The sequence below is a fragment of the Blennius ocellaris genome, assembly GCF_963422515.1.
Source record: "Blennius ocellaris genome assembly, chromosome: 8".
NCBI lineage: Eukaryota > Metazoa > Chordata > Actinopteri > Blenniiformes > Blenniidae > Blennius > Blennius ocellaris.
Window position 1 is genome coordinate 27,800,230 of NC_137657.1, and position 17,055 is coordinate 27,817,284.

The 17,055-nt window shown below is 47.2% G+C and overlaps 3 protein-coding genes across 3 annotated transcripts in view; 2 read left to right on the plus strand and 1 right to left on the minus strand.

Annotated features, from left to right (window-relative positions):
* The window catches only part of LOC308133059 (sodium channel regulatory subunit beta-1), a 5,978-nt gene extending 1,498 nt beyond the window's left edge, over positions 1–4,480 (minus strand). Inside the window, exons 1-2 of the mRNA XM_080500328.1 lie at positions 4,167–4,480; positions 3,472–3,638 (exon numbers count right to left, since the gene is read on the minus strand). Of these exons, the coding sequence (XP_080356454.1) occupies positions 3,472–3,638; positions 4,167–4,206 (207 nt within the window). The 5' untranslated portion in view covers positions 4,207–4,480. The remainder of the gene's footprint in view (positions 1–3,471; positions 3,639–4,166) is intronic.
* A 2,271-nt stretch (positions 4,481–6,751) lies between these two features.
* Positions 6,752–15,242, plus strand: LOC308133755 (uncharacterized protein; the record flags this gene model as incomplete). Its single annotated transcript, XM_080501266.1, has 2 exons — positions 6,752–6,777; positions 14,560–15,242. The coding sequence occupies exon 2, from the start codon at positions 14,754–14,756 to the stop codon at positions 15,240–15,242; it is 489 nt and encodes a 162-aa protein (XP_080357392.1). The 5' UTR covers positions 6,752–6,777; positions 14,560–14,753.
* Positions 7,912–17,055, plus strand: part of LOC308133039 (protein Aster-A-like) — a 31,514-nt gene continuing 22,370 nt past the window's right edge. Inside the window, 1 exon segment of the mRNA XM_080500301.1 lies at positions 7,912–8,288. Within this exon segment, the coding sequence (XP_080356427.1) occupies positions 8,173–8,288 (116 nt within the window). The 5' untranslated portion in view covers positions 7,912–8,172.

A 17,055-nucleotide genomic window follows, 5' to 3' on the forward strand; every position in this document is an offset into this window, starting at 1 on the left:
GAGTTTGTAGTGAGCGCTAGTAAGCTGCACTCGAGCTCCGTGCTCTCTGAGTGCCGTGGTGCGTTCAATGACCTCTTGGAAATGTCCTTGTTGCAAATTGTTTTGATAATAAATCTGCAACCAAATGTCTTTATCTTCTCCTTTAGTCATTGTAGGTTTACAAAACCGCTCTCATTGTTAATACAGGTGTTTGTTCTTCAAATGTCGGATCAAGTTTGTTGTGTTGAAGCAGTTCCACACGGCCGACGTGGTTGTCGTTGATGTTTGCAGCCGCGCGCCTGCACAGCGTGAAGGAAAGGGGGCGGCGGTTTTTTTTTGTGATCGGCAACGAAAGGCATTGATCAGCAAACGCCGTTCTCGTATTGTCCACGCAGATCGGCCGGTAATTATCGGTGGCCGATCGCTCGGAGCGCCACGAGTTATTATGTCTTAAAAATGCACACGTAGATGTATTCAGGGGTCGGTCACGTGGCTCTCAGGGGAAATGCATTTTAGCATTCAAGGTTTCCTGACCCCTTTGCTCAAGGGAAACACCAGACGGCACTGGCCTGGCAGCCACAGACCAACCCGCCGGGACTCTGGTGGCGGAGGACACATCGTCCCAACGGGGTGAATCTCCTCAGGGAAAACCAGACGACGCTGGACCGTCACCCCCACTGATAATCATGCCAGTGAGCTCAAAGGGCTTCTCTCCTGAGCTGAGGCAGCGAGCCAAACGGCAGATGTAGGAGTACAGGTCGTCAAGGCAAGCAAACTGCAGAAGCACACTGGTGCCTTTTGCCTGTACCAAGCCGCGGTCGTTGCGCGAGTGACTGTCCACCACGGCGAAGCGTCCGTCCTCACAGATGATGGCCGACGTGTATGCACACATTGTCAAGAGACATGTGCTGAACTCACTGAACATCCTCTCCAGTCCTTTTCTCAGACTGTAGAGCACGCCAATATCGAGGAGCTCGCCCTCAGTCACGTCTATGTCGCCTGACACCGTGTCGCCACAAGTAAAGCCGAACACCTGCTCACCTAACTTATACTGCTCTGGCAAATCTGGGAGAGACAGCATACCTGAAGGATCGTGAAAGGTGGTGTCCCGTAAATGCGTGTACATTTTATCACCTAACACCAGAGCGTGATCAAGGTCATCCCTCTCCCACGAGAACACGTTCTTCGTCGTGTGTTTGGCTAAGCTAGCCGTAGCTATGGCCATGCACTGGACTCCGCCATACTTAAAGCGCCTGTCCCCCTGATGGAACGATCCGCACACGGCCTTCGTCAGCCCAGTGCCGGTCCTGTCGTCATTCTTTTTGCTCTGGTTCTTTTTGAGATAGCCACATACGTTATCCCTCTGGTGCAAGGCACTAGTGACACCATGCGTCTGCAACTGAATGATGCGAGCGTCCTTGTTGTACTTTTCTTCCTGATTCCTCAAGGTTTCGTACAGGGCATTGACCATGTTCGCTCTCTCCTTCAACTTCTTAGTTTCTTCTCTTTCTGACTGGACACTGATTGCCATGGCCTGAAACTCCTCCTCCTTGTCTCTCAGCCGTTGTTCTTTGTCACGGAGCTCAGAGTCCAACTGTGCCACTTTGGACTCCACAGCTCTGACCCGGTGGCTCAACTCCTCCTTCTCGGTCAGCAGTTTCCCACTGTCAAGTTTCAAACTGCAGACTTCTGAAGTGACCTTGTAGACGTTCTCCTCATATAGCTTGGTCCTGACGGTTGTTACCTCATCGCCCTTTTTCTTCAGTTCCTTTTGGAGATTCTCACACTCGCTCTCCTTAGGGTCCAAGGCACATTTGAGGGTGTACACTTCTAATTGAAGCTTCTGAGTGTTGCGCTCACAGTCGCCCATGTGCTCACGGTACTTTTCTTTCTGCGTATGACAGGTCTGCAACAGCCCTTCGATTTTGCAGGCATTCTCCTTCAACGTCTTCTCAGTTTCTTCTCTTTGTGACTGGAGACTCTTTTTCAAGGCCTGAACCTCCTCCTCCTGGTCTCTCAGAAGTTTGTCTTTTTCGTCTTGCGCTCTCCAGAAGAGACCCCAGAGCTGATCGCACTCCTCAAGCCGGTCTTCGCTGAAGGTTCTGTAGAAATTCAGCTCAATCTGAAATTGCTCGATTATCTTATTGGTATACCCTGCCAGTGTTTTGGGTGTTCTTTTCATTTTTGAAGTAAAACGCTGTGACATCTTTTGTTGTTTAAATCATACAACTGTTGCTCATGCTCCTGTCGTCTCGCCGTCAAGTGTTGTGAACTGAAACATCAGTTGGTCATCTTTGTAGCCTCTGCTCAATGACTTCATAGCATCATGTTGTCACCAGACTGTGATCCATTGAACATCAAAGGCTTTGATCTTTGAACTGAACCTGCATGTTCTGATGTTGCCATGGTAATGCTAACATGGCATCTTCAAAGGCGCAGTGTGAAAACGACATTGCTTTGAGCGTGTCTGCTATCTCCATGTGAACGGACATCATCTTCAAAGTGTACCCGTGGAAAACTTTGTACTGAAAACATTGTCGTGTAAACAAGGGGCTTTTTAACTATTAGCAGCATTAGTATAAGTTTAAGTCAGGTATAAGTCAAGTGAATGATAAATACTAGCAGTATTTAGCTTTGTGAGGTGTTTGTCACTCGACTTCAGCACATTAAAACCAAAGTCAACGGATTAAGTGATGCTTTTGAAAGGTAAGACGACGTATTTGGGATTATTTTCACTTTCCAATCCCAAGATTTCAGGACTTTTTATGATTCAGAAAAAAAGTTGCCTGAAGAGGAAAAGGAAGAGGATTTGATTTCTTATTGATCAATATAATAAAAATACATCACACACATTTACCAGGTTATTAGAAAAACATGTCTATGGATAAAAAGGGACTGATACAATAAACAAGGTGTGGTAGCAGGTAGTATGTAGTACTGTGGCAGGGTGTGGCAGCTCCAATCTTAATACTATCAAATTAATTTCAGACCAAGAACAAACTTAAAATATATATTATTATTCCTTCAGTTGGAAGAGTATAAAGAGACACACCTTCCCTGAAAGTTTCATTGAGATATCGTGAAGTGTTTTAATTGGAAAAAGTTTTCGGTCACAGATTTGTGTTCTAACTACCTTTAAGACAATTCCACTAATTCTAAACTTTTTTTTGCCAATAAATTCCTTACTTGTTAAGCTATCAGAATGGTTTTTGGTCTAATTTTCTTGTATTTTTTCCCAGTGGCACCAGTTGACTTTTTAATTTTCCGTCACACACCTATCTCCAGCCAGTCGTCATAAACACCACCCACACGGCGGACGACCTGCTCCGGGTGGAGCTGCGGAAGCTAGCGCCACCTGCCAGCCTGGCAGGTGCACTCCGTGGTTTTGAGTAGTTTTCGCGGAGTCGCTTTGGAAGAACGACGAGGAGAAAGTGACGGGTTTCTGTGTGGACGTGGAGGGGGGGGTTGTTGTACGGCGGCGTTCAAACTCACGTGGACGAACTGGTCCCGGCCCGGCGGCCTGAAGTGCCAGTCCACGACGGACTGAGCGGGGACCTCCTCGCGATTCTTGCAGGAGATGCAGCCCAGCAGGAAACCCTGTCCCAGCACCGCCTCGGTCATGGAGTCCACCTCGGCACAGCCGCCGTGACACCGGCACACTGCCGAGGCAGCGGGAGGGAGAGGAAGATACACCGTGATGTCGTCGGTCAACCGCAGTGGCTACCTCGTTAGCTTTATTGGCTTGTCAACAACGCAGGGACACGTCTGCGCGACATCGGGAGGAATAAGATTGAACTGTTTCACAACTGAAGACAAGAGTGATTTACTGTGAAAAGTCCAACACTTTGACCAAAACGTCTTTAGATCTAATACGTATTAAACTGATTTGACAGAATATAATAGTTAAAGTAAGTGCAGATTTCCATAGACTAATTTTAAAAGATAAAATGCAAATTTAGGGCAAATTAGAATAGAGTGCAATAAACTTTTAAGGTGTATTCATGAGCTAAAAACTTTCAAAAAGCATATTAATTTCATTTAAATGACTGAAGATGACGTTTTGAAGTATTAATCATTGTTTTTAAAAACACCAAACCACGAAACACGTTTCCGAAGCAGAATTCCTCGATTCATCTGAGTTGAGTTTTTGCCGCTTCCACACATTAGTGAAGTGATTTAAAACTCACCAAGAAGGCTGAAGACAACAAACAGGGACAGAACGTGCATGACTGCTGCTGTTCTACGGCTCGTCAATAAAGTTCTGCCGCTTCCTGCAGCAAAAAAAAAAAAAAAAAACACAAAAAAAACCCAACAACCCTTCAATCCTCGTCCTTCATGCTGGAGGAAAGTGTCTGGTTAATCCAGAGGGAACAGTTCACGGCGGTTCCAAAGGGTTCCGAAGGGTTCCAAAGAGTTCCGAAGGGTTCCGACGCCCCGGGAGAACTGGAAAAGCTTCTTTAAGAGTTTCTCAGGAGGTCCGAGGGGGCCGAGGCCTGAGGAGGATAAATTTAGATCCCGTGAACCCGGAGGAGGAGCCGCGAGGAAACCTGAGAGCGAGAGAGACCTGATCCACGAGTCAGACTCTGGTTCTCCACCTCCAGACGGGGAACGTCTGTTGTGGAGCTCCTGTGTTTGGAGGAGGAGCTCGACGCTCTGGAAGGTTCCCGGCTCTTCAATTCTCAGGCCTCATTTGTTTAAACAAAATGCGGTGAGAGAGGAGCGTCGACTGGAGAACCACCCAGCGTCCACCTGGACACGGGGGAACTCCGCCCTCCGCCCTCCGTCAGCCGCCAACAACAAGGACCCGCCGCCCCCGTTGGGACTCGTTAGTGTTTCCAGTCTCCGTCGACTGAGTTTTGCACGGCGGTCTATAAGTGAAAACACAAAACCTTCGTTTAAATGACTGTGTCATCAGCGTAAAGCTGAAAGCGAGCATCCACACCATTGTGATCGAGGGTAGGTTATAAATAACATGGGGGGCCCGAGGACCGACCCCTGTGGAACCCCTTTGGACACGGGAAGTAACTTGGAGGTGCCGCCATCAACCTGCACACGCTGAGTTCGTTCACAAAGATCATTTTAAAGAGTCTGAAGCAGAACGCCACGGGCGACTTTGTCAAAAGCCTCAGAAAGTCAATAAAAACTGCTGAACATTGTTTTGTTTTTTTTGTCCAGTGACACAATAAACTCATTCAGAATCTCCGTGGCTCCAGGAAGACGAAGGGGCTGAATGAAAGTTGTTTTTTGTTTTTTTTCTTAAATAATGATTTCACGGAGGAGTGACCGAGGTCATGTGACGAGGAGGGTCCTCGCCTCCCCTGACCTTCTGTGACTGTGACTAATAACCAGGAGGGGGCAGAAACAACTACCCGGGGGGGGGGGGGGGGATTACTGGGAAGGTTGAAACATGAAGAACTGTGTGTGTGTGTGTGTGTGTGTGTGTGTGTGTGTGTGTGTGTGTGTGTGTGTGTGTGTGTGTGTGTGTGTGTGTGTGTGTGTGTGTGTGTGTGTGTGTGTGTGTGTGTGTGTGTGTGTGTGTGTGTGTGTGTGTGTGTTTCGCCACATTACAGGGACTCGTCCTCGTGTGGACATAAATCGAGGACATGATGAGACGTTGATGAGGAAATGTGTCAAGGTCAGACTGAGGTTAAGGTTGGACTGTTTGTGTGTGTGTGTGTGTGTGTGTGTGTGTGTGTGTGTGTGTGTGTGTGTGTATGTGTGTGTGTGTGTGTGTGTGTGTGTGTGTGTGTGTGTGTGTGTGTGTGTGTGTGTGTGTGTGTGTGTGTGTTTGTTTGTTTTGTGACCTTACACATTAAGACATAAACAGTGGTTGGCCCACCTCTCTCTCTCTCTCTCTCTCTCTCTCTCTCTCTCTCTCTCTCTCTCTCTCTCTCTCGTTCGTATATTTTTAGGTCGGTTCCAGTTTCCAGTCTCATTCAGCTGCCAACTGTGAAGAGCAACACACCTCCTCGTAAAGCTGCAGTTTGTGGTGTGTGTGTGCAACACACACACACACACACACACACACACATACACTGCAGCCGGGAGACGATGCTCTGGAAGCCCAGGCTGGACCGGAAAGTGCCAAGTCACTGCGATGCCCTGCAGTGTGTGTGAGACGAGACGACCGCTGGATGGACGTCCTCCAGGTGAGGACACTGTGTGTGTGTGTGTGTGTGTGTGTGTGTGTGTGTGTGTGTGTGTGTGTGTGTGTGTGTGTGTGTGTGTGTGTGTGTGTGTGTGTGTGTGTGTGTGTGTGTGTGTGTGTGTGTGTGTGTGTGTGTGTGTGTGTGTGTGTGTGTGTGAGGGGAGACGACCGCTGGATGGACATTAGCGGCGGAAGATGCTCTATAATCTGATGTTAGAGGAGGAAGATGCTCTATAATCTTATGCTAGAGGAGGAAGATGCTCTATAATCTGATGTTACAGGAAGAATATGCTCTATAATCTGACGTTAGAGGAGGAAGATGCTCTATAATGTCATGAAATCTGCATGTTTGTGTCATAAACTTGTAAATGTAAGTTTTTCAGGGGAAAAAAAGAAATATTCATCCAGCTAATTAGATTATTAATTAAAAAGTCATAAATGTTTAAAAAAAAAAAAAAAAAACAGGATGTGAGTTTCTGCTAAAATGTTCATCCATCATGCAGCCTCAACTCGCATCAGATGAAGTGATCCTCCTGCAGAGCATCACATCCTCCTCCATCCCGCCTCTAAGTGCCCCCACCTGCCCCGATCCACCACCACCTGCCCCTCAGCACTGTGTGAGGACATGTTTCTCCTGCAGGAGGCCAAAGGTGAGTCCATTTAGCTCCTCCCACTCTCATCATTTCTCACTTAGTTTATTCCAGGCTAGTTATTCCAGCTTTTTTTTTTTTTATTCCATCTTATTCCAGACGTTCGTCTTAGGCCCCGCCCACACGACAACGCCGTCTCACGTGACCGTCGCTTTTGGCCCGATCGTTCACCCTCGCGGCGTTTTAGGAGCCTGAAAACTTTTTTTTTTTTAAAGGTTCCAGTGTCGACATTTTTTTAAAATGCCGCCTGTTGGGGGGAGTTTTTCCTTTCCACAGTCGCAAACAAACCTGCTTGCTCATGTGGATATGTTGGGCTTTTCTACTTTCTCTATAAAAGCACATTGGAATGACTGTAATGTATTTAAAAATGTATTTTTTTTATATAAAAAATTAATAAATAAATAATAATAATAATAAACAGCAGCAGGAAATGTAAAAAATAAATAAATAAATAAAATGCCGCCTCAACTGATGGACTAAAATGCACTTTTAGCTGAAAACGATTATGTCATGGCCCCGCCTCTCGACCTATAACCACGCCCCCCATATCAGTGACGTCACTGGAGGGGCACACAATGTTGACGCTGGACGTGGCCGTGGTGGTAAACCCCCTGCTGGGACGGCAGAGGTCGCAGCTGGACTTCCACCGCATCATCTCCCTTCACGTGAACTCAGAAATCATCCGGTTGCCTTCACTGCTTCATAACACATGATAACCCACCCCCACCCCCACCCCACAGTGTTAAATCCACCCTGTCGGTGGCTGTTCAAACGTGTATTCAAAGTGACTTCTGGACGTCTTTGTGTCCGCGGCCGCTGTTTGTCGTCGCCACATCCTCTGAACAGTTATTTTTCCGGACCGTACCACAAAGTTGAGCGGAGGGGTGTTCGCTTTCGTGAGCCGTTTCGTGTTTACACTACAGTGCGATATAGTGACTTAAATTTTTACTCTATTTGTATAGTACACATTAGATATAATTGTGAGTTTTTACGTCACGTGACTTGAGTTAGTTTGTGCTATTATTTATTTAGGAGTTTAAGTCGACCCCCCCCCCTCCTCCTCCCTCCTTTCTGTCATGTTGATTCGGTGTCTCGGTTCCTTTTGAGTTTTCTGCCCCAAACGGATCGTCTGTTGCTTTCCAGCGGGTCTCGGAGCGGAGCCAGTCCGCCGAGCCGAGCCCCGGGCCGGACACTCTCTTTTTTTGTACCGTTTAACGTGACAATGGAGGCGCTCCGGGTCGGTGGACCGCCTCGGCCGGCATTTAAAGCGTGTTAGCCGGGGTACTCATCTCTCTCCGGGCTCCTCTCTCTCTCGCTCTGTCTCGCCGTCTCTCGGCCTTCAAAGGAGTCGTTAGCCGGATGCTAACGGGGGATTAGCTCCGGCCGAGCCGAACCATGTTGATGTGCTCCTGCGAGAAAGCGGATTTTAACCTCACCCCGCGGACCGTGGCCCGGCTCGTGTTCGAGGCCGAGCAGGACGGCAGGACCGGGGGGAACTCGTCCAATGGGAGGTAGGAGCTCCACCGGTGTGTTTTTGGGGGCAAACAAAAGCCTCCACAGGTGTGATCGGAGCGGCCACCTCGACCCGCCGACCTCCACCGGCTCGTCAGACCGCAGATTTGTCGGGTCGTGTGTGGAGATCTGCAAGTTGTAAACGAGGCATTGTTCCCCTCAATATGGTCTGATTTGCATACAGAAGTTTTTTTTTTGGGGGGGGGGACACTGTGACATCTGCTGGAATTAAGCCCTGAAGAATAGAAACTTGTTTGTGGATGTGAGGCTCGGGGGTCAAAGGTCAGGAGACAAAATGTTCAGAAATACTCTTAAAGTCGTGTTTTGGGGGTTTGTAAAGTGGAGCCAGGCTTGGACAACTTTGCTCTAAAGTTGTGTCTGATGTTCGTCTGGTTGGATTCTGACCTGATGAAGTTTCTGAGTAAAAAAAAAACCTTATCTTCAAGTTGTTTCTGTTGTTCTTCGGGTTTGTTGTCGTTGACGTTTCATTTTGATGTGCATGGAAGTGACAGATAAAGTCCGATTCAGCACGGTTCTCTTCAAGTGGATTCTCACCCCGGCTGTTGGAGCTTCTCGGAAAATCTGATTTCTAATTTGTCAACACTACTTTCCTGGACTGTGACTCAAAACCTTGAAGGTTCTGTTGAATCTTATCTCTGGTTTGATGATGTCATCATTACACCAGTGGCTCAAACGTTGAAGGTTCTAAGGAACAGGAGGTGTGGTTTTCTATCCGGTGTCTTCAGCATTATTATTATTATTATTATTATTATTAGTGAGTTATTACCCAAACATTCTAAGAACTCTTATCTTCAGTCGTTTCTGCCGTTCTTCTCGTTCGGTCGCACCGACATGTCGTTTTTGATTTCATTTTCATGTATTCATTTAAAAGGGGACCGTTACGGTGGCCCGGAAGTGCAAACCACAACGGCAAATGACTAAACACAACGGCAAATGACTAAACACAACGGCAAATGACTAAACACAACGGCAAATCCAAAAACACAACGGCAAATGACTAAACACAACGGCAAATGACTAAACACAACAGCAAATGACTAAACACAACAGCAAATGACTAAACACAACAGCAAATGACTAAACACAACGGCAAATGACTAAACACAACAGCAAATGACTAAACACAACAGCAAATGACTAAACACAACGGCAAATGACTAAACACAACGGCAAATGACTAAACACAACGGCAAATGACTAAACACAACGGCAAATGACTAAACACAACGGCAAATCCAAAAACACAACGGCAAATGACTAAACACAACAGCAAATGACTAAACACAACAAATGACTAAACACAACAAATGACTAAACACAACGGCAAATGACTAAACACAACAGCAAATGACTAAACACAACGGCAAATGACTAAACACAACGGCAAATGACTAAACACAACAGCAAATGACTAAACACAACAACAAATGACTAAACACAACAGAAGACGACTAAACACAACAGCAAATCCAAAAACACAACAGAAGACGACTAAACACAACAGCAAATCCAAAAACACAACAGAAAATGACTAAACACAACAGCTAATTCAAAAACACAACAACAAATTCAAAAACACAACTGCAAATTAATGTCTTTGAATTTGCTGTTGTGTTTTTGAATTTGCCGTTGTGTTTTTCAATTTGTTGTTGTGTTTAGTTGTTGTGTCCCCGTGGCCTCCGGCAGCTCGTCCCACCGTGTCGTGGAACGAGCTGTTAAGAGCTGACTGTCCAAAAAAACTGGAGTTTACAGAGCGCTCGTAGTTTGTGAACAGCTCAGAGACGTGCCGTGTCAGATCTCGAAAACCATGCGTACGTTTGAGAAGACCCTAAAATTCCTCCAAACTTAGAAAGTTGTATTTGTCCAGGCTGTTAATATGCAATGAAAGGGTTCGACCTCTACGGCTTGTTTACACGCCGACTCAAGTGGGTCTAGTTGCAGTTTCCCCAGCTCGTCCCCAACAGGTACGACAGGAGGACAAGTGGGAGACAATTGGGGCGTAAATGTCCAAAGAAAGACGAGATCTGATACGTCTGAAGTTAATCAAGTTATAGCGGAGAGTTCTTAAGATGCGCTTTGAAATTTAGAATGGAATCGCGCGTTAACCACCAAGACCAGGGGTGTCCAACATGAGGCCCGGGGGCCAGAAGCGGCCCGCCAGAGGATCTAATCCGGCCCGCCATGGGATTTTTAAAAAAAGATTTTAAGTATAAAAATGAAAACTGACAAGAGGCTGATCTAAAAACACTGGATTGTCAAAAATGACATTCAAAACCGCCCTTGGTCAGAATTAATGAATGCAATCTGTGGAGGTCACATAACACAACACCTTTCACAATAAAATGAGTCCAATTTATGTGAAGTGATACTTTAGACACGTAAACTCAAAAAACTTTCCAGATGACGACAAATTGTTTTAATCCCGAATAAAAATACGATATCCAGATACAAATATTGTTTCCTTTTTGCAAATATAATCATATCTGATTAACTTTAATATGCAAGTTTCAGAATAGACTGGCAAATCCTTGCAGTTACAAAAGGATCAAAAGAAGGAAAGACTTTGACATTTGTCCGTCTCTGCAGTTTAATATGTGACGTTGGACTTGTTGGGTTGGATGTGGCCCCTCAACTGAAATGACTTTGACACCCCTGCCCTAGATATATAAAATTCAGACACGGTGTTTATCTTTCCTCCCCTCATAGGAAATGTCTGGAACTGGGGTGTTGACATTGGTTTCTGGAAATGATGGATAAAGTCTAATTGAGCGTTGTTCAAGTGGATTATCACCCGAGCGTTGAACGTTCTATGAAATCTGGTTTGTTGTCGTCAGCATTCACGGATTCTTACTTGTTTTCTTGTGTCTTTGGGACAATTTGACCAAAAACTACACCGGATTCCTTCGGGTTTGTCCGTCCGTCCCTTTCTCTTGGACGACCCGGTCGGGCTCTGTTCGGTTTCGTCGACGTGAGAACAAACGTTCCGTAGTGAGAAAGTGTGTTTTGTGTTCCTGTGAGACGCTTCACACGGCAGGAAGTGTTTTTTTTTTTGTTTTTTTTACTCTGGTCCTCGGGGGTTTATTCACTTCTGAACTGACAGGTTTGTGTTCTCAGGTTCAACCTCTCGCGGGTTTAGGACATTTCCACCGAAACGTCAACGTTCCGGACGTCGCAGAGTTTCGGTGTTTTATCTCCTCCGTTGCTCAGTTCTGGACCTCGATGATTGTTGATAAAGAGGTTTAATAATTGTTTGGTTTTTTTTGTCCATGATCAGATCAAAAGAGTCCCGCTTCGCTATCTGGTCATATGATGATACAATACATGTGACTTTTGTGAAGTTCTTCACGGACCTCCATGGTTTGTGCTTCAGTCCAGGTTGAGAGACGTTTTATTACATCAACATGGTGGAATACATAGAATTTACGCGCTTTAAAATTGTAATTACCATGTAGGGCCTCTGTTCTAACTCCTATATATCTGTGGGTTTGACACGAGGCTTGATTTCATGTCGTTCCAGAAAACTGTAGGAGCTTGTTTTTAATGGAAATGTATCAATAAAGGGAAACTATCAAGTCACAAAGTGGATCATAATTTTAAAGTTTTTAGGTTTTAGTTTAGTAGAAGAAGCAGTACAATGTCACGTTTTCACCATTTTTCCACCAACATAATTCCAGATCGTTGAGATGCTTCTTTATGTGCGTCGTTATCGAGTCTTTGAATCAGGAAAGAGTTCATACTTTGTCTTGTGTGATATTTCAGTCCTGTGGGTTTTCTAGTGTTTGACTCTGACTCTGACCTTTATGTTGGAAAACATTGGAATAGTTGGAATAAAACCGAAAGTCGAGTCACAATGAGAGTTTTTCTGTTCTGTGATAATTCTACTCTGGTTTCTTGTCCTGGAGTTTAAAATGTTCATCTGCTTTAGTCCGTTTAACACGATGGGCAGAAAAATAAAAACGTGGCATTAAGTAAAGCCAGAAACTAGAAAAGTGACTCCGGTCAAAGAAGATAACACGGCCGTTACTAGCTAACCTCACTTTTACTCTATTATTTATTATACCTTCACGTAACTGAAGCTTTCAAGGCTTCAGGAAGTCACTGGAAGAGTCTGAATACATGCGGCAGGGAAGCTAAATGCTACATGCTAACCTCAAGAGTCCTGCGTGGAACAACGCGCCTCCGACTTCAGTAGCTTTTTAAATGTAACGTGGTTGTTTAGGGTTTCTTTTTTGTATTAATTCATTTCAGACATACGACAATTCAGTATGCAATCATATATATATATATATATATATATATATATATATATTAGGGCTACTCGATTATGGAAAAAATCATCAGGACAATTTTGGGCAATATTGAAATCATGATTATTTACACGATTATGTTTTTGAATTTGGAACAGTGTTTATTGAACATGTTTTAAAAAAAAAAGTATCTCCTGTTAAATATATAAAAACATCTTGTAATGTAGTAGTAAAAAATAAACTGTCGTACTGCACTCGATCTTTTGTAAACAATAAGTAGATAAAATACAATAAGAGAACGATGTACTTTTAGATAAACGCTTTGATAAATTGTTTCAAAATAAAATGTTGGCGGTGTGGAGACGGTGAACGGGAGGCGGAGCTTCAGCGAGGAAGTCCAGACTTTATCCTCCAACAACAAAACTACTTCCTCTCTACAAAATAAAGCTCCCCACAGTGACTGGGTGAATCATAACTGCCCACCGCAGTGGGGAACTTCTTTACTTTGTAGCGAGGCGGGGATTCCGGCCGGTAGTACTGTGGTGTGCCAGCGTGTGGCGCTGTGCTCTCACGTTGGAGAGAGAAAAGAAAGAAGAGTGACTGAGAAGTGTGGATTAATGGAGGATAAAGTCTGGAGTTCCTCGCTGAAGCTCCGCCTCCCCAACGTCGTCCCTTTTTCCTCCCCGCAGAGGAAAGTCGAGATCGTTCTGGAGCCCCCCCAAAAAAAAAAATCCTCGTCGCCATTAAAACGGCGTTTGCCAACGCGCCGGGTCGTCACAACGCCAAGCGATTAACTCCACACGGCAGAGTGCAGCCCGAGCGCAGATTACGGTGGATTACTGTGGACAAACAAGTCGGTGCCAAGATTGTTCTTGTTCAAACAGATCACATCAAACACTGTCAGGCAGGTCGACCCTTATCTGGCAAGGGCCTGCTTTGAAGGCAAACAATGGAGCAATATACACACACACACACACACACACACCAAGGTCTGTGAGGTCCTCTCATTGAGATATCAGCCTTCACTTTCCCCCCGACCTTCACCTCTACTTCGTACACGCTCCCGCTAATTCATTCGGCAATGACACGTTCGGATTCAATCTTGGCCCCGTTCAAACGGCAGCGCTTGGGAAAACGATGTTGTCGTTAACAGTGACTGTCAAAATAAAAGCATCAGGTCCAGGAGAGTATGGACTGGGAGAGTCGTGGAACCACAAGAGGAAGCTTTGTTCTGACAAGCTACTGAGCGTGTGCAGAAGAGCGAGTTACTCTTGGCAGCATGTCGGAGCCCCGGGGTGTTTTTTCTTTTCCACGTTGGGTCTGAAGGAGTTAAATTTACTGCGACTCGGAGCGGCGCTGTGGCGGAAACAGACACCCAGGAAGTTTTGAGTTTTCGTGAAATCGTGGTCGTGTCATTGGGCCGTTTGAACTGTTGGGAAAACGATCTTGCCGGTCGTTGGTCTTTGTTGGACTTTGACTGGAACGAATGCAGAATCTTCTCGTATTTCATTGGAACTGGCAGAACGAATGTCTTGTCTTCTGTTGGCCTTCGCCTCCAGCCGTGGATGAAGAGTTGTTTGGCCTGATTGATTTGAAATATTGATCTGATCTGATCCGCGGTTTTTTTCCGAGTTCACAGTAAGCAGTTCAATCCAAATAAAGATCACGAGAATTTTTCCCCCGATTCATTGAAAGACGAAGGATTTCTGAGTTTGCCCGAAGGGAGACGTTTGGATAGAAGCTGCTCCTCCGCCCGAACCCACGCAACATCGCCTCCGGCTCGTATTGACGAGCCTCCCGGTCGATTGCAGCCGTTTTTGTCACGAGACGCCTCCCGATTCCCGGAACGCGGCTGAGCCCCCGCCGACAGAAATAGCCCGCGAGCTCGGTGTCGGTTCTGTCAGCGGGAAGCTTTTTACCGACTCACCTCTCGATTAGGGCGACGCCCTCCGGTTCAGCTGCAGTGCCAAATGCCAAGTTTTGTGCTCTTCTCACTCCCCAGGAAGTTTGGTCTCGCCGGACGCGACGAGCCGAAGACCCCAAACGTTTCGCCTCCGCCGGACGTCCCCAGAAACAAACGAGGAATGACGAGTCGTTTCGAAACGCCGAACAACTCCACCCGTCTCCCCGAACGTTACAAACAGTCCACCCTCTGAAGAGTCCCGGTTTGTTTGACCCCCCCGAGAATCGGCGGCGATGACTATGTCCGCGCCCGTTGGACCAGAGGGCGTCACGCCGGCGCCGGCCGTCCCCACGCCGCCGTCCTCCTCCGACACGGTGTCCCGGTCCCGCTCGCCCAGCCCGCGGCCGTCCCGCCCCGGCCGCCTCGCCCCGTCCCACCGCAGCCGCAGCCGGACCAAGAGGCGCGGCGAGGGAGAGCGGTGCGGCCACGCCACGCCGCCGTGGGGCCAGACGCCGCAGATCGTGGTCCAGGAGGAGTCGGCGGAGCGGGGCGCCGACTGCCGTAGCCCCTCGCCGCGCCCCGGTGCCGGGGACGCGCCGGGGGCGGAGGAGCGTCGAGACAGCCCGTCACGTGACCTGCTGCTGCCCCCGTCTCGCTCGGGGTCACGTAGCCCGTCGCCCAGCCGGCGCTCCCGGTGGTCCCTGCGGAGCCTGCTCAGCAGAGACTCCGAGTGGGACGTCTGCAGGTCAGTGTGCCGCCGGGGTTCCACCGCCGGAGCCTGAACACACACTCCAGGTCCTACGGGCCTGAACACACACACTCTCGGTCCTACGGGCCTGAACACACACATTCTAGGTCCTACGGGCCTGAACACACACACTCTCGGTCCTACGGGCCTGAACACACACATTCTAGGTCCTACGGACCTGAACACACACACTCCATTCCAGTCACCAATGTTCCAATTTCCCGTCATCACATCTCGACATTCGTGTCTCGACACATCGTCTGTGAGGAGAAACAGGAAACGTCCAAAGTTCACGGCCATGCGACCAACTTTCTTCACCTCCACACCTTCAGGTCCTAAAACGTTGTGTTTTAAAGTCCTAGTGAAATGAAACTTCGACCTCCAAAACACTCTGGCTGTCGCTTGTAGGGACATTTTTTTTTGCTAACTGGCCCCGAGGGTAAAATGTTAAAACACGGCAATCTGCGAGAAAATAGCCGATAAACGGCGCTATTTCCACTGCTGGGCGGAGCTTTGAGGCTTTGAGGCTTTGAGACTCCTGACTTTTGGCAGAACGACCGGCTTCCTGGATCCAACATGTCCAAGCGCTTTTCTGACTGCGGAATCACCGAAGATGAGTCCAGGTATTACCTGATCGTCTACTAGCCACCCGAGCTAGCGGCTCCCGCTAGCCGCTAGCTGCCCGAGCTAGCCGCTACCCGCTCCCGCCGCCCTTACTCCTTTTCTCCTCTCTCGGTCTCATCCAGGCTCAATCTTTCATCAAGGCTCATAAAACGCCGACTATAACTTCAAAACACTGTTAAAACTTGGATATTTAAGAGGGAAACAAGCCGATATAAACACAACAGATCGAGATCTGCACATCTCTTGACGTCACGCCCACGAAGAGTGGTGGGGCAGAGTCGGAGGAACTTAATAAGTAGTACCCCAACTATCGTTTTTTGCAAAGTAGTGTTTTACGTCTCACTAGGACTTTAAGGGTGCAGTGATACTCGTGTCTGGTCGGGTACCGCACCGTCCGTCTCTCCACTTCTGGTGCATGTTGAAGAAAAAAACCCCCGCAGAGGACTTGGTCCTGCCCCCCGGGGCCGTTCTCGGTGCTGACGAACTGCAGACCGGCGGCTCCGGGACGGAGCGTCCTCTCATGTCAGCACTTCTAATTTGTCCGTCTCAGTCCTTTCGAAACCCCCATTAAAAGACGAACCTCGGCGCATTTGCATCGACTCGAGACGGGATTTTCCTGCACCGACAGACTCTCCTCGCCCTCTGCGCTCACGGGAAAAAGCTCCGAGACAGATTTATGGTCAAACTAAACATCCATCACCTCCAGAAAAAAACGACCACGTCTTAAAGTAAGCTTCTGAATCTCGTGTTATTTATAGAGGCAGCTGTTTTGTAGCTCGATAGCAGAGATCATGAGGCTAATAAAGTCTGGCTATTTTATTATATTGATCCGTTAAAGTGGTTTTAGAATAGAAACATGGGGGGAGGGGGGGTGTTTATCCTGTAGACCAGTGTTTTTCAACCACTGTGCCGCGCCACGCTGGTGTTTCCGCGAAATATAGTCATGTGTGTCGTGGGAAACTATCCAATTTCACATTTTTTTCTAAAAACAACATTTGCTCTCACAGCGACAGTGTGTTGCAGAGTAATCCTGTATAAATACTCTTCACCACTAGAGGGCAGCACAGAACTTTGCCGGTGAAATGTAAAGTGACAGACGTCAGTGTGGTTCATCTCCACCTCCTGCTACCATCTTGTATCAAAGTACTGTGTCAGTGACAGTGATGGAGAAGTTTTTGAAAAGGAAGAATGTGAACCAGGATCTCAGCTCTTCATCCATCAGG